This window comes from Tyto alba, unplaced genomic scaffold, assembly GCF_018691265.1.
Source record: "Tyto alba isolate M040663 unplaced genomic scaffold, T.alba_DEE_v4.0 Super-Scaffold_41, whole genome shotgun sequence".
In the NCBI taxonomy this organism is placed as follows: domain Eukaryota; kingdom Metazoa; phylum Chordata; class Aves; order Strigiformes; family Tytonidae; genus Tyto; species Tyto alba.
In genome coordinates this window covers 15,036,133-15,056,543 of record NW_024881317.1, presented here as the reverse complement: position 1 = coordinate 15,056,543, position 20,411 = coordinate 15,036,133, and the positions used below count along the sequence as shown (strand labels likewise).

The 20,411-nt window shown below is 36.5% G+C and overlaps 2 protein-coding genes across 7 annotated transcripts; one reads left to right on the top strand and one right to left on the bottom strand.

Annotated features, from left to right (window-relative positions):
- Window positions 1-6,060: 6,060 nt before the first annotated feature.
- Window positions 6,061-17,930, top strand: DNAAF4 (dynein axonemal assembly factor 4). 6 transcript variants are annotated; one of them, XM_042803812.1, is made up of 10 exons: window positions 6,061-6,174; window positions 7,093-7,140; window positions 8,445-8,480; window positions 8,888-9,021; window positions 10,163-10,403; window positions 11,141-11,286; window positions 11,917-12,026; window positions 12,732-12,885; window positions 13,891-13,996; window positions 15,351-16,817. In XM_042803812.1, the coding sequence occupies exons 1-10, from the start codon at window positions 6,126-6,128 to the stop codon at window positions 15,458-15,460; spliced, it is 1,134 nt and encodes a 377-aa protein (XP_042659746.1). In that variant the 5' UTR covers window positions 6,061-6,125; the 3' UTR covers window positions 15,461-16,817. The 6 variants fall into 6 exon arrangements, 5 of the variants coding, with proteins under 5 accessions (XP_042659746.1, XP_032855211.1, XP_042659745.1 ...); XM_032999320.2 differs by having other exon boundaries at window positions 8,333-8,480; XR_006166563.1 differs by lacking the exons at window positions 6,061-6,174; window positions 7,093-7,140 and adding exons at window positions 7,633-7,781; window positions 16,829-17,930 and having other exon boundaries at window positions 8,333-8,480; window positions 15,351-16,059.
- A 906-nt stretch (window positions 17,931-18,836) lies between these two features.
- CUNH15orf65 (chromosome unknown C15orf65 homolog) lies at window positions 18,837-19,190 on the bottom strand. Its single transcript, XM_009974869.2, has one exon. The coding sequence runs from the start codon at window positions 19,188-19,190 to the stop codon at window positions 18,837-18,839; it is 354 nt and encodes a 117-aa protein (XP_009973171.2).
- Window positions 19,191-20,411: the final 1,221 nt, after the last annotated feature.

Genomic DNA, 20,411 nt, shown 5'->3' with positions numbered 1-20,411 from the left:
CACCATTGTGTCTGATTTTAAATGGGCTCTACTGTGGCACTTTACTGGAAGATACTGTGCAGATCTGCATAACTGCCCTTGTTTTATTTTAAAAGTGAAAAGTTTTATATACTCTTCTACTGGAGAAGTGCAGTATTGCCCTCCTTCTTTGTCTTGCCTCTCATCAGGAAAAAGGAAATGTCTAAAGTTTAATTGACACAATTCATGTTTTGAGGATTTCCTATAGGGAGATGTAAAGAAAACGTAAGGCAGGTCCAGGGCTTCTTTTTGCATCACTATTTTCTTTATTTAGTACAGAGACTAAATTTAAACTTGTTTTGTTAGAAGTGTGATATTTAAAAACAGACAAAAAACCAACCAAGCAACAACCTCAGAGAGATTTATTCTTCCGTACTTTTCCTAATGACTGACCAACTGTTAGAATTTGCTTTTGGTGTCTAAAGTATAAATTAAACCAAACCTTGTTTAGATAGATTTGTTCCTCTGGGGATCAGTTTAATCTGTGCAACAGTTTGCACTATGAAGGTAGTGGAGCTGGTTCAGACCTACAGCAATGTAAATAAAAAAACCATTTTGCTCAGTGAAAATCCATCAAAAGCTCCAATTATGATATTGGTATCCAAGTGTGCTGTTCACAATACCTTTCTCACTCCCACACCCCATTCGTGTTGTGAGAAGATGTTTGGGGCATTTGTTTTCAGAAGTCCAATTAATGTTTTAACATTTTGGAGCACACATTGCATTTAAAATAGCCATGTATTTCTTAATCTCTTCTTCAACCCTACATGAAGTTAGGCAAGTGTTTTCTATATTAGCTAGCAAGACATTAGAGTTTAAATATAGTGTTCTTAAAGACTTAAAATCAACTGGAGTATCATTTGATAAGGCCTTAAACTGTATTTGTGAAACTTATTCTAACAATTTATTTCAGCTTCTCTAAACTGGTACTATGTTGGATTTGTAACCCAGTAAATTTTCTGCATTTATTAACCTTCAAATATAAGGTATTAGCAAATGCCAATTATATAAAATAAAAATAAATGAACAACAAAACCAAACTTATTATCACACTGATCATAGAGATACAACTGATTAGGATCTCCAAAAGTCATCCAATCAATACACTTGCCCTACTGATATGCTTTTGGCATACCTGGACTCTTTATCTAGAGAGGGGATTATACTTTGTTTTTCTCTGCATGTATTGACTAGTAGTAGTTCAAGTCTGCACAGGAAAACCAACAATCATGTTTTGTTAGTAAGGTACTAGGAAAATGTCAGCTGGTTAGAATTAGAAATTAGTTATAGAAGAGTGGGTGGGAGGGAGGGTTGATTAGAATAGGTGAGGTTTTTTTGTAATACTCTACATGAAACAATTTGTAATGAACTATCATGTGCTTCTTTCATTACTAGTGATTTAGGCTGTACTGGTGCTGCACACCAAAAATACTGCAAAGATTTTGTAAATCTTACAAACCGTAATATTTTTGTGGAAAATACTGTGTCCTTTTGAAATAGCTCCTTGTCATGGTCAGAAATGCAGCCTATATTGCCCAAAATGTTCTTTTTCTTTTTTACCCCCCTCAGCTGAAATAAATAGATACAAGCTGGATTTAACTGTCCTTAATACTTAGTTTTTTTGTCAGAGAGCAGTTTTAAATGAGAAAACATTTAATTTGCTCTTTAAAAACTTGTTTTATTGATGTTAGGGTGACACTGCTGCATGTAGGCTAGAGGGTAGGTACCAAAAATCCCGTTTCTGGCTTTTTTATTAAGCCCTTCTATAACTTGAGACAAGCAGGTTAACTATGCCTCAATCTCTTCTTTCAGGAGATCGGACTAACACTTACTTCTTAAAGGTGTTTAGAGGCCTAGTTATTATTTGAGATATTCAAATGAAAGAGATTAGAGAAAAGTAATAAAGTTTGCTCTATTTGAAACAAAACTATAATTTTGGGGGATGCTCAAAGAAGAGTATGCTTTGTGACCTCTGATGTTTTTCAGCTAAGAAGCAGTCTTGTAATCGTACTTTTCAGGCTTAACATCAAGTATGTAAGAATTAACCAAGTCAGTGGAACGACATGCACAGAGTCAAGAATGTTTCAAAGTGTTTGCAGTTCAGGGCGTATGATATTTGCAAGTGAAATGCTTTTTATGGTTTGAGATTTTTACAAAATCAGTGGTGTTCAAATGTAGCACCTTTTTAACATTTGTCTTTATTCCAACTTAATACGATAACACATCTGCATTAAATATATCCCTTTCATTTTATAAATAAACATTGCCTGGCAGTAAAAGTATTTGGTGTAACATTTTTAAAAAAGGAAGTCATGCTTCTTATCATGTTGTATGTGACTTAAATGACTGTTTCATATTAAAACTAATCTTTCCTTATGTACTGCTTAAATATACCTGTTTTGGGATATCAGTTCAGTACTTTTTATACAATCTTGAATGTGTTCCACATTGGTGACATGTATTTTTGCAACAACTTTTTTGTTTCAATTTTAAATTAGAGCATGTCTGAAGTAATACATGCATTAGTGCTGTGGTGTGTGGCAAAGTTAATGTATGTAATTCAAATTGGAAAAAAGTTTCCAGACTTTGTCCAGCATTAACCCTGTGGCCAGGGATTAAATTACTATGTAATACAAATTATTTCATATCACGATGTGTTTTAAGCTACTCTATGAAGTATGTGAAACATTATTGTTTATGGATTGGTAGCTTGCGTGGTATCTTGCATAGAATGAGGTATGATAGATGGTAGCAATTCATGGTAATTAAAACTGACTACCTTTCAGAACATGCAGTACTTACGTGCATTGTCATCTTATTGCCATAACTGTTAGTATGAATTTCTTAATTTTATCCACTGACAAATGGGTGAACATTTGGTAATAAGCTCATGGGTGTGAAAATTCTATTCTAACATTCTTTACTTGGTTTATAAAACCTGTAATTTTTTAATCTATTGGATGTGATTAGATATATGCAGGAGGATGTAGAACTGATGTATTTTAAAGTTATTCTGCAATTACTAAGTTTTGTCTGAAGCTTTCTATATTAGAATAGACTCTTCCTTAAAATTGGAAAATTAAGTGTACTTAGCAGAACTTTTAACGCAATATAACTCTCCTATACTACATCTTGAGTTATGCACATTCACTTCTTTGTATAGAACTCCTCTGATTTCTTGTTGGCTTATGCTTTATATGGAAATAAAGGGCCCCTTTAGTGCCCTAGTGTTGTGTCATCAGTTCTGAGGTAACTAACTTTGAATGATATTCAGCCCTTTAGAGGTGCTGCCTACAGCTTAAAGTATTCAATGTCACCCTTAGTTTCCTGGTTCAGAAATGGCTTATCCCAACATCATAAGGAATACCTATTTTTGTATTGTTTGCCATATATGATTAGTTTTCCTTTTCATGTTCTCATGTTTTCATGTTCAAACTGTTTGTCCTAAAATAATTTTTGATCCAACCCAACCTTTTTACTCAGAGGTTTGTGAACTGTAATTCAGTAATTGCTGTATTGGAGGCAGTTTGGAATTGGAGTCATCTCCTCTTCTAAAGGATGGTCTAAATCTGAACTTCCATATATTTTAAAGAGGGCAAGCCTTTAATATATTTCTCTTTTTTTTTTTTTTTTCCTTGATACTTTTTCTGAAATGTGAAATAATATGGAGTTGTTGAGGGATTTTTATTTAAAAGACAGTCTCTCTTCCAAGCTTTTGTATATGGGCTTTAGAGCTGACAATGTGTTCTTTAGGGTTTTCTGACTTGGAATTTTTTTGTCCACATTCTCCTTTCAGTGTTAAAGATGAGTTGAAAAAGGCAAGTTACCAATCTACTGCCATCCAAACAGTGCAAAATATAAAATGAATAAGACTGTTGACATCTAGGTTTTTTTTTTTTTTAATAATGATGTGATATTTTACCTTTTAGAAGAGCATATATCAGAATCTGATTCGAGTGTTCTTGGAAAATGTATATGGTAGGTTCTGTCCAGCACTCTATGTAACTGTTGCTTTCTGATGTCTGGTTTCAGTTTCTTTTAAAATAAAGATCATTTTTGTGGGGAAGTTGCCTGTTGATTTTATGAAGGTGATGTAATGCCTAAATTAACTCCTCTAATGTTTTGGCAGTGAGAATGCATTTGGATTAGGCATAATCCTGCAAGAAACAGTATGAGGTTGTATTGATCAAAAAAGAGCTCCTGCCTCTCTTGGAGAGGTCTGCTGTTCTGTAAGGGCATTAATCTGAAGTAACTTCAAAGCAGATTAGAAGAAGTTTTGTACCATAAGCCCTATTCCTTTCTCACAAGGTGGGAAGGAAGGCTCAGGTACCATTTAGCTGAATAGATTTTTTTTTTTAAGAGCTTTCTGCACTTGGGAAGAGATTATACAAAGAATTATAAGAATTATTTATTCTAATTTATAAGATTGTTACTAATCTATTCCTGTTTGTTGAAATGCTAGAACGAACACCTAACAAATCAGTATTTTACCAAGAATTTTGGTGGTATGGTCCCAAGCTATACATGCAAAACAGTTAGTTGGAATAAATTGCATCTCCTAAAATGTTCCAGCTCTTAAAAAATATGGACGGATGAGAGAAATGAGAGAGAATTTAGAAATTTAGAAAGGATGGGAAAAAAAGGGTTATATATTAAATTAAAGAAAATGTAAACTATTTAAAGGATTTCCACACACCCCACCCCACCCCCCCATATATTGAAGCCTCTGAAGCCATTGCAAGTGAAATAACTCTTGGAAGAGATGTATGTATATATTGGCAACTGGGAGATCCAGAGCATTAGTAATATTATTAAGATTTGACTGGAATATAAATCTCCATCCTTCATAGCACAAGAGATGGGAATTTAAAGTGTTCCAGGGGAAATTTGATCTCCTTTCACTACAAAGTTTCTTGCACTTTTGACTGATAAGTTAGTGAATGGACCTCTGGTTTGGTTTATTTTGCAAAGGTGTCATAGTGAGAGCTTGGTCATTTGTCCAAGTAAGCTAGCAATGTAGAATGTATATGACACAGGTGGTGTTCCTGCAGATACACATCAATATGAGACTTTGAAGGTTAATCCAAGATCTTGTTCAGTCCATTTTACGTATTTTAGCAGCTAAAACTTATATTTTGAGTTAGAAATGTGTTAGTGACATTTACTGTGTCTTCTACAAGTGAAATACACAGCTTTGCATTGGAGATCTAGCTTTTAAATAGACTTTTTTGTTAATGTATTGGAGCCATTTTGTGTAACTTGAGAACACCAAATACAGGTAACCATAAAAGTGTCTTGTCTTGAAAAGTGTGTATACACAGTATGTTCTTTCTGGCAGGAATGGATAATAACCTGCTTCATTTCAGTATATTCTCTGTGATTAAGTGACATCTGGATGACCAAGGCAGAAGACCAGGATGCAACAAATCTAAGATTTTTATTGTCTGTGAATGAACTCTTCAAAACTGAAGGATTGTGTTCTGGATGACTACAGTTGCCTTCTGGAGTGGTAGGAAATTTTGAGTTACTATTACATTATAATCATCCTAGCCAATGCTCCTATTGGAACACCCTGATTTAAAACAAAACAAAACACTATCCTCTCCAACCCCCAACTCTTCCATTACTTCATCTAGAACGCAGGCAAATAGGATTTTGACTACTGTATGCAGTTTTGGCCTTTCCATTTTCAATATAGTAGAACTGGGAAAGTTTCAGAGGTCAGCAAGGAAGATAAAGCTATGTAAAAGAAATGTCAGCAAGCTGAGAGTCTTTCTAGGAAAAAAGAACATCTCTTAGAATGGAGGAAGGTCTATAAAAACCCGAGTGACACAGAAGGGGTGTTTAGAACTTCCTTGTTTCATACTTGTCTGCACTTGCCTGAAGTTTGTCTTGCAATAGAGACAACTAAGATATTCAATAAAGGTAACAGGAGGCAAGTTTGAAACAAACAGGAGTTTTGTTCTCAAAGGGATAATCTTTCCTCAGCTTTTATTTACTTACTTATTTTTTCTTACAGTTTCTTAGACTGATAGTCTGTTTATGAAGACATCACAGTTTAGGTTCAGAACTATAAACCACAGAAGTCTCCTCTTCTGCCGCTGCAGATGACAGCAAGGCTCCTTATGCCACGGTGCAGTTCCACTGTGTCTGAAAGTATGTATCGTGCAAGGTTTAAAAATACCAAGTCACATGTGCCAAAAATACCTAAAGCATTTTGATTTTCAGTTAAATCTTTTTCCTCTTGTACTTTTGCATGCTCTTGGAATGAGGAAATTAATGTAGTTCTTAGATTCCAGTCCATGCAAGATTCATCCAAATGATACTGATGTGAGTGAGTGAGGGTGGAGGATAACCCAGAAGTCATACCAGTTATGTTGGATTTCTTGCTCTGAAAAAGTTTTAAACCTCTGTGGTATCTACTTTTCTCTCTCTCTCTCTATATATATATATACATATATATACACACACACACAATTTAATAGTAACCTAGTAACCACTACCATTTGAACATTGCTTTGGAATATAGATAATAGAACATAATTAAATATTCAGTGATACACATCAGAAATCTTAGCTAATGTGTGGAATATTAAACTCAATTTTCCTTGGTCATATTTTAAAAGAAAGTAAAGGAGGAAAACTGGACTTTGTGGTTCTGGATTTTTTCCAAGTAGTTCTAAGTAATTGTATTCTTTTGAGGGATTTAAACATACCTGAATATTTATCCAAATGTGTTTGGCTCACATTTAACTCATACTCTCCCCAGAAGCAGTTGCTTTCTGTACACTAGACTTTATTTTGGCAGATACAGTGTTACTGTTTGTTTGAGGAAAGTTGAGCAACAGTGTGCAAATTACCTCCCCAGTTTTGGCAAAGTCAGCAGAATAGACAGTATTGCAAGGCAATAGCATGGAGCTGCCAGCATGACCTAATTATTTTAACCGGACATCTGGAAGTTTCAGTGTATTGCTAAATCAGTCCTCAGCTTTTAATAGTTTTTACCAGAAATTGTCCGTCTCTGTGGAAACGTATGTGGATAATAAGAGCTGCATTCCTTCCTACTCTGCTCAGGTGTGAGTGATGAAAACCAGAACAGCACCTTACACACACTGGATCTCGGTAAGTCAGTGGGCCAGTGCCAACAGTGGGATTTCTATCACGCTAAGTTTTAGAAAGTCAAAACCACCGTACGTTTGCTTAACTTGCTGCACAGGTTGCTTTGAGCTGCTGAGGCAGTTTTCGTTCTTTCAGACTGCAGGGAGGACTGGCAGGAAAAAGCGCCTCGCCTGCACCCCGCCTTTCTCCTCCTCCTCGGGCGGCAGGGGAGCCCTGTGGACGGCAGGCTCGGTGGGAGCGGCGGCTGCCCGCTGCCGCCGTTGTTGGGTGCCGGGAACTCCGCTCCAGAGCCGTGGGGTGCCGGGGGCGGGGGGGAGAGGCGTGCGAACCACATCTCCCAGCGTGCACCGCGGCTCGCCCTGCCCCCTCTGCGCGGGGCGCCATTGGCCATGGCCGGGGGTTGGGCCCGCCGGCAGCTTCCGGGGGCAGCGCGGGGGCGGTCCCGGAAGTGCTCCCGGGCAGCCGCGGAAGCTCTCCTGCTCCTAGCAACGGCGGCGGCGCGCCCGTAGCAACGGGCAGCCATGCCGGTGTGGCTGCGGGAGTACAGCTGGCGGCAGACTGGCTCCACCGTGTACCTCTCGCTGCCGTTGCGCGGCGGGCGGGCCACCCCCGCCAGCATCTTCTGCACTGACCAGTACTTGAAGGTGGGGAGGCCGCGCCCTGCCCTCCCCGGTCTCACGGGCCTTCTGACGTGCGGAACCGCTGCCTTGAGATCAGTTGTGCCCGGGGGCCTGTGGCGTGGTGGTACCTTATAGCTCTGTCAAAAAGCACCCGCTTAATACACCATGGCAGCGCTATCAAGTTTATACTCTTTTATCATAGCTGGTCTATAATCTCCCTTTTTATGCTGCAGGCTGGTAAATACCGATCCTGCTAGAGTTAATGGTTTTACTACTGTTCATTCTCTGTCTGAATGCTCCTTTTGTTCAACAGGTGTCAGCTGCCTGTCCTCTAAATGACCCGATTCACGTCTACTTAGATTAGGAATAATAATTGTAAATTTGAGGTCCATAGTTTCCGTTGCAGTGCTGAGGAACGAACTTTTAAAATCTCTTATCTGTTCTTAATAAAATATTAGCTTTGTCAACAGCATGTGTTTCTTGAGGTTTACTGTATGTTTGTATTGAGTATTCTGAATATGTGAGATTTAATTAAAAGTTATAAATATTAGTACAAATTAATTATATTTTTATAGGTAAGCATCCCTCCCTTTTTATTTGAAGCTGTTTTATATGCTCCTATTGATGACACAAATAGCACCGCAAAAATTGGAAATGGAATAATTTTCTTCACTTTGTATAAAAAAGAAGTGGCCATGTGGGATTCCCTAACACTAGCAAATGGTAAGTTCTCTATTGTGAAAAGTAGATTGCATGTAAGAAACCCAAACTGTGCCAAAACTTTGCAAACTGTAATAAGGAATGTAAAACTTCTGCTGCTAGATATTTACTAAGTTAAACCTTGTTGTTCATAGTTAAAAATAGAAAGTATATGAAAACAGACAAAGAACAATTACAGGCTCTAGTGTGCACAAAACAGTGTTTATTGTAAAAATGACATTTTGTGTGTAAGGGAATCTCATTTTTTCTTTTTTAGAGATGGGCTTGATAAGAGACTGCTTTGTGGAATTTGAACCATGTAGCATTTTCCCAGACAAAGTAGCAAAAGGGATCATGTTTTTATGAATATGGTACATAACAATAGAACTTCAGGCTTAAATTACTAATATAGTTTTTGCTTGTTTTTTAAGTTAACAAGGAGAAACTGCAATATCTAAGAGAGAATGCTGTTCTAAAAGCCCATGAAAAGGCAAAAGAGGAGACGGAAGCAAAAAAAGTTACAAAACAGGAACACAAAAAATATGCTTTGGAAGCCACAATGAAGGTAAGCTTAGAAGGATCTCTACAAGACACATTTAAGTAACTACCAACTAATCTGGCAGCTGCTTGGTTACATTTATACCTTAAAAATATGAAAAATACTAATTTTTATTACAGTGGTGGAGAACCTTGTTATTTCCTTGTACTTACAAAGTCTCTATTACCATATATGAAAGCGATATAGAAAAAATACTTAGAAGTTGCCATTTTCCACTAGTAATACTAATTAAAGCTTTTGGTAAGGAGCTCAGATTTTTGTCAGTTGAAAGGAGACTACAGTAATGTGGGGAAACTGTAATCTTTTGTGGCCTTTGCATCAGCTCAAGTGTTTAGTCATTTAGCACTGTCAAAAATACCGATTTTAAAAAAAGCTTAATTATTCATTGTTATATTTTATATCAGATTTGCTGTTCATTGCCTTTTGTGTGTGTGTCTTTGTATCTTTGTTCTGCGTTTTATGGGTTTTGTAAGATATGTTCTTCAAAATTTTTATGTATATAAAAAGTCTGATTGTTTAATTTGTGTTTTAAAGGATTTTTTTAAAGTATACAATGACTTTTTAAGATTATATATGCAATTTGGACTAAAATGAACTGCAGTCAGTGACTTTCTCAGTATCAATGTTGTACCTATTCTGCCTATGCAATAATCTCAAAGAGAAGAGAAGAAATAAGAAATAGGGTATTAAAATGAAGCCATATATTTTACATTTCTGGATATTCCAGAGATCTGCATTGGGACATGACTAGGATTTTCATTGTTTACAAGTAAAACTTATTTCTGAATGTTTTTGGATCACACTTTAGTAGTGGTAGTAAAATAGTTGAAGGATATGACTTCTGAATGTTTCTGGATCACACCTTAGTAGTGGTAGTAAAATAGTCAAAGGATATGACTTCTGAATGTTTCTGGATCACACCTTAGTAGTGGTAGTAAAATAGTCAAAGGATATGACTTATAAAAAGTAATCAGAAATCTTTACTCTCCCAATCATTTTTAAGCATCTTTCATAGCTCCACTTGTACAATCACATTAACAGTGATGCTATGCTTGGGGTATGAAACTGGGAAAATAATAGTGACTTTTACTTAGTCATCTTACTATTATCAGATGCGAGGTATCTCATAGGTTTATCATTCAAACAGCTAGAAGAAGCAGAAAGAAAAAGAATTGAAGATCTAAAAGAAAAGGAGCGGCAGAAGGTCACTAAGGAGTTGGAGTTATGGGAAAACCAGCAAAAAGATGCTGAAAAACAGAAGGAGGTACAAAAAGAAGGGGAACTACATCATGAAGTGGAGCAACTAAAGGAGAAGAAAAAGGAAAAAATTGGCCAAACTAGGATTCCTAATGAAGGAACTTCAAAGGCCAGATTCAAACCTACTAAAGGTTGTATTACTGAAGTGTATTTTACCATTCCTTAAAGTGTGGGTATACCTTTATTCCTAGATGTTTTTAATTCATCATTTATCTTTGTTTCCACCACTCTCAACTAGTTCTTTTCATTTGCACTTATTTTAGTGTCTTTATTTTCAGGGAATTTATTGAGCTAAAGCATGTGAGTTCTTAGCTCTCATTTAAGTCTTTGGACATACAAGGGCAGGTTTGTTCTAAGATTTAGAAAAGTAAACCAGAAAGCCTTTATGACAGTGTAAGGGTGGAGTTCACATTTTCCGAAGTTGTCTAACTGATGGTTTTCACAGACATACAGTCTCCTTTTACTCTCTCTATTCCATGTCTTGGCCCCACAAAAAGTCAATTCAGGGAACTAAAACAACAGAAACAATTTCATTTTTGTTTTGTTTGTTTTGGTGAGGTTAGTTTTAGCTTTTGCAGTTGCCCTGTCAGAGAATCACATAAGTGACAGAGACAGTGGTGTAAGAGGAGTTTAAGTTCATTTGTGACACATAATGTAGCCAGTAAATAGATGTCATGAGACAGCAAGAGCAAACATTTTTTTTGAACTTTCCCTTCAAAAGAACAAGCCTAAACCTTTCTTAAGCTATTAGAGGCTTGGTTCTAAGGTGCAGAATTTCTAAATTAGGTGTACTTTGGACTTTGGTAGAAAGCCAGACAAATCTCTTTTGCTTCATTTTTCACTTCCAGTACTCCCATTATTTTCATAGGTCATGGTTCCTATAGCATGTTTTCAGAAAATTTAAAGGAAGAACAGTTACCAGCTCCTCGCTCTGCTGCTACAATTAAAATTAACTTTACAGCACGAGTTTTTCCTACAGCTCTGAGAGAATCTCGCATCGCAGAAGAGGAGGAGGTAAGGATTGCTCTCTGTTTTCGTATGATGCTTCCACTGTCTTCCAAAGTGGCAAATGATTTACCATGTATTCAGTAAGTTGACAGAAATGTTACCTGTGCAATATTCTTATCTTCCAAGGAAGGCAGTCTTGTTAACATTAAGATTTAAATAAAAACTTGTATAGAAAAATTATTTTCACCAAGGATGTGATTGTGCAGATTAATAAATAGCATGTTCCTTTTTTGGGGAGGTGGGAAAAAAAAAAGTAACTATTAATTGAATTCCTTGAAGTACAAAATTTGAAATGTCTTCACTCTTATATTTAATATTCTTTAAGTTCTGTTTTCTTAAGAAGCAGCTCACAGTTAGCTCTTTTGAGTTCTGTTGAATGAACACAGTCATTTTGGAAATTCCAAAGCAAACAAGCAAACAAAAATGTATTAGTCATGCAGTAACCTTACTTCTCACATACTAATAAACTATTTGGGGAAACTTGGAAGTTTTTCATATCAGAAGTATTTCTCTCTGTCCAAAATATGTGGCAAATAGAATTATTTTGATAGGAGCGAGTGAAAAGATGAAAGCAAAATCCTTCTTTAGATTTGAATTTTCCTTCAGAAATAATTCTTGCACGTTGTATATTTACAGTGGCTACGTAAACAAGCAGAAGCTCGAAGAACAATAAGTGCTGATTTGTCTGAGCTGGAAGATTTAAAAGAAGAGGAGAAGAATCCAGACTGGTTAAAGGACAAAGGAAAGTAAGCTAGATTCCATTTGAAGATGTATTGAAAATGAAATATTAGTTATATAGTGTGTGTCTATTTTTTAGTTTTGATATTTTCTATTTGTCATAGATACAAATGGTGAATGTCTGTGTAGTAAAGAATTTACTGACAGATTACGGGGTTTGAATCTGATAGTCATGAGATGCAATTGCTGAAGCTCATGATGGACAAAATAATTGTGAACATATAATGCATAGTTTTCTATGAGGACAGCTAAGTCAGTGCAATATTATGTGTAGGTGGATTTCCTTTCATCTGTACTTTATTGAGAGGTTAAACATCTGTCTAAAACAAACTGTAGGAATTTGATAGAAATATTAGTAAGTTTATAGTGTTGTGTTATACAGAAGGGTTTGATTAAGCAATAGTAATCAAATACATAGCTTTGAAAATCAGTCCTGTGTCTGGGTACATGTGTTCATCTCTTACTGTTCTTCATTGCTTTTAAGCAATGACTCTTTTTGCCAAGTTGTGTGTCTATATGCTATATTGTCAGCATGAAGTTTGACTGAACTTCAGCTATGTTGTTCTCAGAAAAGGCTGTAAATGGCCATTTCCAAGGAAAAGCTGCTAAAACTTCAAATTTTTGAAAAGGAATTGTTAACAATAATTAGGTATTTATTTTGTGATTTAACACCTTATTTAAAATGCACCTTTCACTTTTTGTTTTATATTTAGCAAAATGTTTGCAACAGGAAACTATCTTGCAGCTGCAAACGCATATAACCTCGCAGTGCGGCTAAACAATAAGCTTCCCCTACTTTATCTGAATCGTGCTGCTTGCCACCTTAAACTGAGAAATTTACATAAAGTCATTGAAGATTCCTCTAAGGTATAAATACATAGGTTTTCTGTCTGTCATCTTATACATGGTTGTGATGGTTTTGTTTCAAGCAGATCTGAAAATACTTATTAGTGCAATTCAAAATTTTAAAATTCAAAATTGATATAATGAAGCCATGGTAAAATACTAAAATTTGATAGTGTTTGATTAATGAACTTTCAGAAACTTAAACCAGAACAGCAGCCTAAAAAAACCCACACCATGCTTCCAAACATTTGGGATGAATGGCCATATGTTGACTCAGTACATGTTTCTTTACAGGTAAAATACTGTAGCAATATATACACTAAAAAAAAAAAACCAAATGACAACTTTGAGCACAAAAAAAGGAAAGAAAATATACACAGATACCTTTTGTAACATGTTGTGGTGTTCTTCATTTGGTGGGAATTAAAAAAAAAGTAGTGGTGATGAGGAGGATACCTTAAAAAAATCCCAACAAATGACATTTTTAAAGAAGAGCTGTGTTATCTTGATGTTTTAGCAGCCTTTATGTGTGCTATGTGAGAGGAGTGATCTCAAATGGCACCTGAATAATTTGGAGAAAGTTTTCTGTAATTTTTTTTTTGAACTAGTAAGTACTTGAGGCTTGAAACTTGTGTTTTTTTCTAGTAATTACTGCTACAACACGTGCTTTTTTAGGGCTGTTGCCTTTTTTTTTTTTTTTTTTTTTCTTTTGTAGCATAGTATGGTGTATCATGTATGAAAACAGAATACATCATTTGACTGCAATAAACATTTAACACAGTATTTATTGGTTTTTAGCTATGGCAATGAAACTGTATTTAGCAAACTGTGGGGTGACGGATGCAAATCTTAATGACCAGATTCACAAGCCATATAGTTAAATTTTAATTTTCTATTTCTATTTGAACAGTTACTATGTTACTGTATAATAAGAGTAATTAGGTGAGAGAAGTGTGTGTAAATGAGAAGAAAACAAAATTATGGAAAATCTACCTCTAAGTATTTTGGGTGTTTTCATTTCTATAGGCACTAGAACTGCTGACACCACCTGTTCCTGATAATGAGAATGCTCGAGTAAAAGCATATGTGAGACGTGGAACAGCGTTTTGTCAGCTGGAATTATATGCTGAAGGTGAGACTTTGATTTTGTGAAAACATGCACATGGATTTATAGTGACATGTAGGTAATTCTGTTTAGCTCAATGAGACTGCTCACACCTTTATTTTTTCAGGAGGCATGTTAAAGGAGGCCTATGCAATCTATATCTCTTTTTGTTAAGAGAATTATCACATTCCTTAATTTTTAAATTTGATTTACTGGCTAATTGCAATTCTACTTGAAAAATCTTTACAAGTGTTAAGAAAAGTGACTGTATTCCTAATTTAAGGAGTAAAAATTAATTTTTCCATTGAGGAAAAGGCTCTAGCCTCTGTTTGGTCTCTTGGTCTATTGGGTCAGTCTTTCTTGTGCATAGAGGCTTGGTGGCCAGGGAAGGTGTTGGTGAAGAATTAATGAGAGGTCAGAGAGGAGGTGTTTGCATTGGGAAGCATTCAAATGTAGGATGCAAACTGATGTGAAACTAGGTTGCACTAGTTTTGCTGTTCATGAAGCAATGTTTTATTGGCTTTGAGATTATATTTACAGCATTTCCAAATATAGAGCAAATTAACTTAAAACAACCTGAAATATTTCTAAAATACTTTCTTATGAAGTGCTTAGTAATGTATCTTTGTAAAATGATGTATGAAACCTGTATTGATGATCAAAATGTTTCAAGTACATAAGATTTGTGTGAAAATAGCTGAATTAAGTGTCCTACTGGGTTCTCTAAGAATACCAGTTTACTTTTGTAAGGCAAATCTACAAGTGAAAGCTGATAATAGAAAGTGAAGAATATTCAAAATTTCTGTGTTGAAATACTAAGCTTTTCCTATCTGTAACCTTTTTCTACCAATGAATCCCCTTATCATTCCCTTACAGTTTCATTTGCACTTGGAAGCCTCATAAAAAGACAATTAAACAAGATTTTATTTTACTTCCTATACTCATGGTTTGCCTTTTCCCCCCCCAAGATCTAGTATTCACAGTTCATGGGTTTTTTTCTTTTTCTTGCTTTCATGCACTGCCATTATGTTAATCGATTTTTTTTCTCTTCTGCAAAACACTTCTGAACACTCCCCTCATGTACGTGTGTGCATATATATATATGTGTGTGAATTTAGAGGCTCTGCTTTCATGTTTCAATACCTGAAAATGTTTATGTAGTAGAGTGTTTCCAGTAAAATATTTTGTAAAAAAATATAAACAAAATATAAATTTATTTACTGACAAAAGTTAAACCTAATGTAATTCTTATTCCATCTTGCTCAGTAGCAAAACTCAAGATGAATATATTATGCATAGAACTAGGGAGTAGTTATTTCCCATTAGTTGCTGAAAAGGATGCACTTGCATTATTGATTGACTTTCTTAATAAATGTATTAGGTCTCCAGGATTATGAAGCAGCTCTCAAGATTGATCCTAAAAATGAAACTATAGAAAAAGATGCTGAGAAGATTCGACACCTAATTCAAGGAACAATGCAAGATTATTAATTAAAAAAAAAAAAAACAACAAAACAAAACAACAAAACAAATCAAAAACTTTTTGACAGGGATGCTTTTTGGGGGCATCAGAAGGAATCTTAGTTCTCTTCAATATGTTGTTAACTAGACATTTTTCTGTTTCACTCAAAACACCTACAGAATTGTAAAGGACTGGATATATGAATTGCTATTTTTGGAAAGTATAGCATTATAACAAATATTATTAGATATATTTTATATCATTTTGATACAAACTTGTCATATTTTTGCTTTCTGTGACATATTGGTAGGCTAAATATTAAAACATGCTTTTGGTACTTGATTTGAAGTTACTCATAACTAAGTGAAATATTTGTCTGGAAATATCTACTGAATCAGACAATGAGTTTTCAAACAACTTCAGTAGCTCCATATAGTCAACACCTATTAAATTCTATCTTTCTGTTCTCCACCAAAGCTTAAACAGTTGTGTTATATGGTTGTGGTTATATGCTTTCTTCTTTTCTTATTGTTCATGCTGTGTTTGGCACATCTGAAACTAAGACAGTGAATTTAGAGACTCTAATTCAGGCATCTACTTTGGAAAACCTCCACCTGGAAGCATAGAGGTAGATTTTAAGTCATGCAGAACATTCTTTTTAAAATTAAGGAATATATGTTGAATATTTTAAGACTATTCTGAAACATTTGTTTGGGCTGACAAAACAAGGTAATTGGAAAAATTATGAACCTGTAGTGTTGTATTGTAGTGGTAAATTAATCTTGTGATAAATAGTCCTATCAACGCATATTACTTCTTCCATCCTACTACAATTAGTAATTTTACAGTGTAGCTGTAAAGCACATTCTAAATCAAAGCCATTGTTGTTTATATGAGAATATATATTTTTCTTGAGCTAGTGTTTTAACTTGTACTCTGACATTGGTCAGTATCTCAGGAATACTGGTGTGATTAAAGATTCTCTAAGAAGGGGCCACCCTGGTGAGGTTGCAAGTATTGTAAATTGACATGAAGCACAACACTGTGCTCTGAAGTCCTGCAGCTATTGTTTTGGATAGTGGATGAATGCAATATAGAACTGTATTGTTTATATACATATATTTATACACACACACACACATATATATATGTTAGCATATTTCTTACTGTGACAACCTGAAACACTGGTCTTGAGGTGGTTCTGTTTTGTTAGGCATTCTATCCAAATTGTGACTGTTTCAACTACACACCTTTCAGTAGCAGTTTTAGCAGACTTCTGAATTTTCCACATCAGTTGGTTTCCTGAATACCATTTATGACTGATTTCTGTTTTTAGAACAAAATATTTTTTATGCAGATATATGTTATTTTGTGTAACTTTTATACTCTTGGAGCAGGGAGAAGGTTCAGGTGTGGCTTCCAGTTGCTTTACTCAGAGCCTTGAGAGTGCTGAGGTGAGTCAGAAATGCCTGGGGTAGCTGCTGTTCCTTCTTCCTTTAGATACTTACTGCATTGCAATGGAAGGAGGTGAAAATACTTTTTAAATAGCAGTTGGAAGGAAGGCAATGCAAGAGCTTTAGTGCCTCAGTTGAGTGTAATGGTATACTTGCGAAAATAAGGCTATTTTCTCTCATGTAATTACTGAGGGGAATTGGGGGCTAAGGAGAGGGGATATTGGCAATGGGAAAAAAAAAAAATCCAAAGAAGTAGATGCTGGTTGTAAGTTCCTGATTTTCTGTTTTGGTTCCAGAGCCAATTAGAACAATCTGTATACGTTTGTATAGGCTGTTTGTATTGTAGAGATTTATTATAGCTACTCAAGGCTGTTTTTGATGTAGGCAGGCATCTTTTTCTAATGCTGTGAAATAGAAACAGTACTGTCTTTAAAGGTTAGGGAAGCATATGTGCTCAGTGGCATGAACTGTATCTGACTGTTCCATCTGATTATACTGGAAGCAAATGGATGTTAAACTTCTGACTTCAATACCTGAGCTGATGGTGTGTACACTGTACTGAAGTCATATGCATTATGTTGGTGGTAGTGTCCTGAGATGGAGGAATGTGGAGGCTGGCTTGAAGCTTTAAAACCAGAAAATAGTTTAATTAAAAAAACCTTCAGGTCAATGTCTTTTGCATTTAACTCTTTCTAAAAATTAGAGTTCCACATTTATGATACCATTTTCAAAAGTTTTATTTTTATGTGTTTAGGTCTGATTGAGAGAAGTGTATTATCAAATACACTTTTTGCTGGAGCACCTTCCTTATGAGGACAGGCTGGGAGAGTTGGGGTTGTTCAGCCTGGAGAAGAGAAGGCTTTGGGTAGACCTTATAGCGGCCTGCCAGTACTTAAAGGGGGCTACAGGAAAGCTGGGGAGGGACTCTTTATCAGGGAGTGTAGGGATAAGACGAGGTTTAACGGTTTTGAACTGAGAGAGGGTAGATTCAGATTAGTTCTAAGGAAGAAGTTCTTCCCTGTGCGAGTGGTGAGGCACTGGCACAGGTTGCCCAGAGCAGCTGTGGCTGCCCCCTCCCTGGGAGGGTTCCAGGCCAGGTTGGACGGGGCTGGGAGCACCCTGGGCTGGTGGAAGGTGTCCCTGCCTGTGGCAGGGGGGTTAGGAACTAGGTGATCTTTAAGGTTCCTTCCAACCCAAACCATTCTATGATTCTATGAAATGAGAAACATCCTTTTCTGATACATCTTACTCAACCCATGTGCTGGTTTTGGCTGGGACAAAGTTAATTTTCTTCGCAGTAGATAGTGTGGGGCTATGTTCTGGATTTGTGCTCACAGGGATATTTTAGTTACCACTGAGCAGTGCTTACATAGAGTCAAGGCCTTTTCTGCATCTCAGCCCTCCCCACCAGCGAGTGGGCTGGGGGTGCACAGGAGGCTGGGAGGGGACACAGCCGGGACAGCTGACCCCCACTGGCCCAAGGGATGTTCCAGACCATGGTGCCGGCACGATCAGCACGTAAAGCTGGGGAAGGAGGTGGAAGGGGGGGATGCTTGGGGTGATGGCATTTGTCTTCTGAAGTCACCATTAAGTGTGATGGAGCCCAGCTGTCCTGGAGATGTCTGAGCACCTGCCTGCCCATGGGAAGGGGTGAACGAATTCCTTGTTTTGGTTTGCTTGTGTGGCTTTTGCTTTACTTATTAAACTGTCTTTATATCTCAACCCACAAGTTTTCTCACTTTTACTCTTCTGATTCTCTCCCCCATACCACTGCAGGGGGGAGTGAGCGAGCAGCTATGTGGGGCCTAGTTGCGAGCTGGGGCTAAACCATGAAACCCAGCAAAACCAAAATAAATCAGATATTGACCGTTATTAGCAGAATAACTGAAATAACAGGTTTATTTTCGTAAAGCTAAGTGTGTAGTCTATGACAAAAGATGGAGATGCATTTTTATAGAGTATGCTGAAAATTGGGGTAGTCATATACCCTACTTCTGTCAATGGCAGTGTTTAAATAACTATCTTGAGATGATGCACAAGTCAGTAAGTGTTTTGAAAAGGTTAGATCCACTGGATGATAAATACATGGCACCATCTGTGGAATAGGTGGTATAGCACCATATTCACTTGAAGTTGTTTTAAACAGTAAAACCTGAGGCTTTGTTGAAGCAGCATTGGTCATGAGTGTTTTGGGGTCCGACATACAGGAGAACACCAGGTTGCCAGGATTTGTGCAGAGAGGCAGATGAGGAGGTTTGTTTTGCTTAGTGTTTGGACTTGATGGCAGTTTCTTGGCAGAAGTCATCTTCTTTCCCTATTAAGGAGACAGATTTTAATTCAGCCTTTCAAATAACAGGGCAAAGCATTTCAAATTTGTTAAGTGTTTGTGGTCAGAGCAAAAGTTGCTCAAGATGTGTATTGAAATACGTGCACGGTAGAGTGAGGAACTTAACGCTGCAGACTTTTGACCTTATTTAGTAAACTGGACAGTGATAAATGGGCTCATGTTGACTATGAAGTAGTAGCCAAAATTTGGAATTTGCATCAAGTTCTGCATTAGTGATAATCTTGAGCATAGAAAATACTATGTGTAGCAGAAAGTGTAGATAATAGTATTATAAGTGCGAGTAAGAATATAGTGAGGCTTTGTGGATAGTTTTGGTTTTGACTTCTTTTTCTAATATACAGAAATATGTTTGCTGAAATAGCCCTAGAATTATTCCAGGCCCCAGAAATGCTGGAATAGCCTTAAAGAAATGTCCCAGTGACTACTTTCTCACTCAACTTTGCATGCATGCATTTATGTTTTTTTTTTTCCTCTGTAGGGAGTGAATTAACACGTGACAGATACTTCTTAGTCCATTCATGGAAAGTGCTCTAATGTGGTATTGATGAGCATGCAGTAAAACTGCACTGAATAAGGGTACCTCCCTTAGTTTTGCTGAGCAGCCATTCAAAACCTGCTGTTCTTCAGAGGTGCTATGAAACTTTTTTCCTTTGTTCCTCAGTCATGTAAGAGATGAAGACAGCATTTAAATTGCTACCTTAGATAAAACTCAAGTAAGAAATGCTGACTTTTCCTTTACTTTATTAATGAGGCCTGGTGTTGTCCTGTTTCTTTGCACCAGTATTAGAGCACAGGTGGGGCCTAAATTTCTGGGCTTTAGGATCTGCCCTGTTTGTGTTGTGCCTGTTGATGAGATGCGTTGCAGGTGCACGGTTGGTGTGGGAGCTGCCTTACCCCTTGTTGCTGCCTTACCGCCTGTTGTGAGCTGTACTTTGGGAGAGGACAGCTTCTTCTGAGGCAGCACAGCCACATGCGTCTGATTCCAAGCCTGTGCTGGTGGGAAACTTTCCAAATTAGTTAAGTCACAGTCAGCAGAATTTTTCCACCTATCCAAAACTAGAAGGATCAAATAATTCTAGTCCATACACTGGTCTTTCTTTTTTTTTTTTTTTTTTTTTTTTTTTTGGTGGGGCTTTTTTGTTGTTTTTTGTTGTTTTTTGTTGTTGCGTTTTGTTTTGT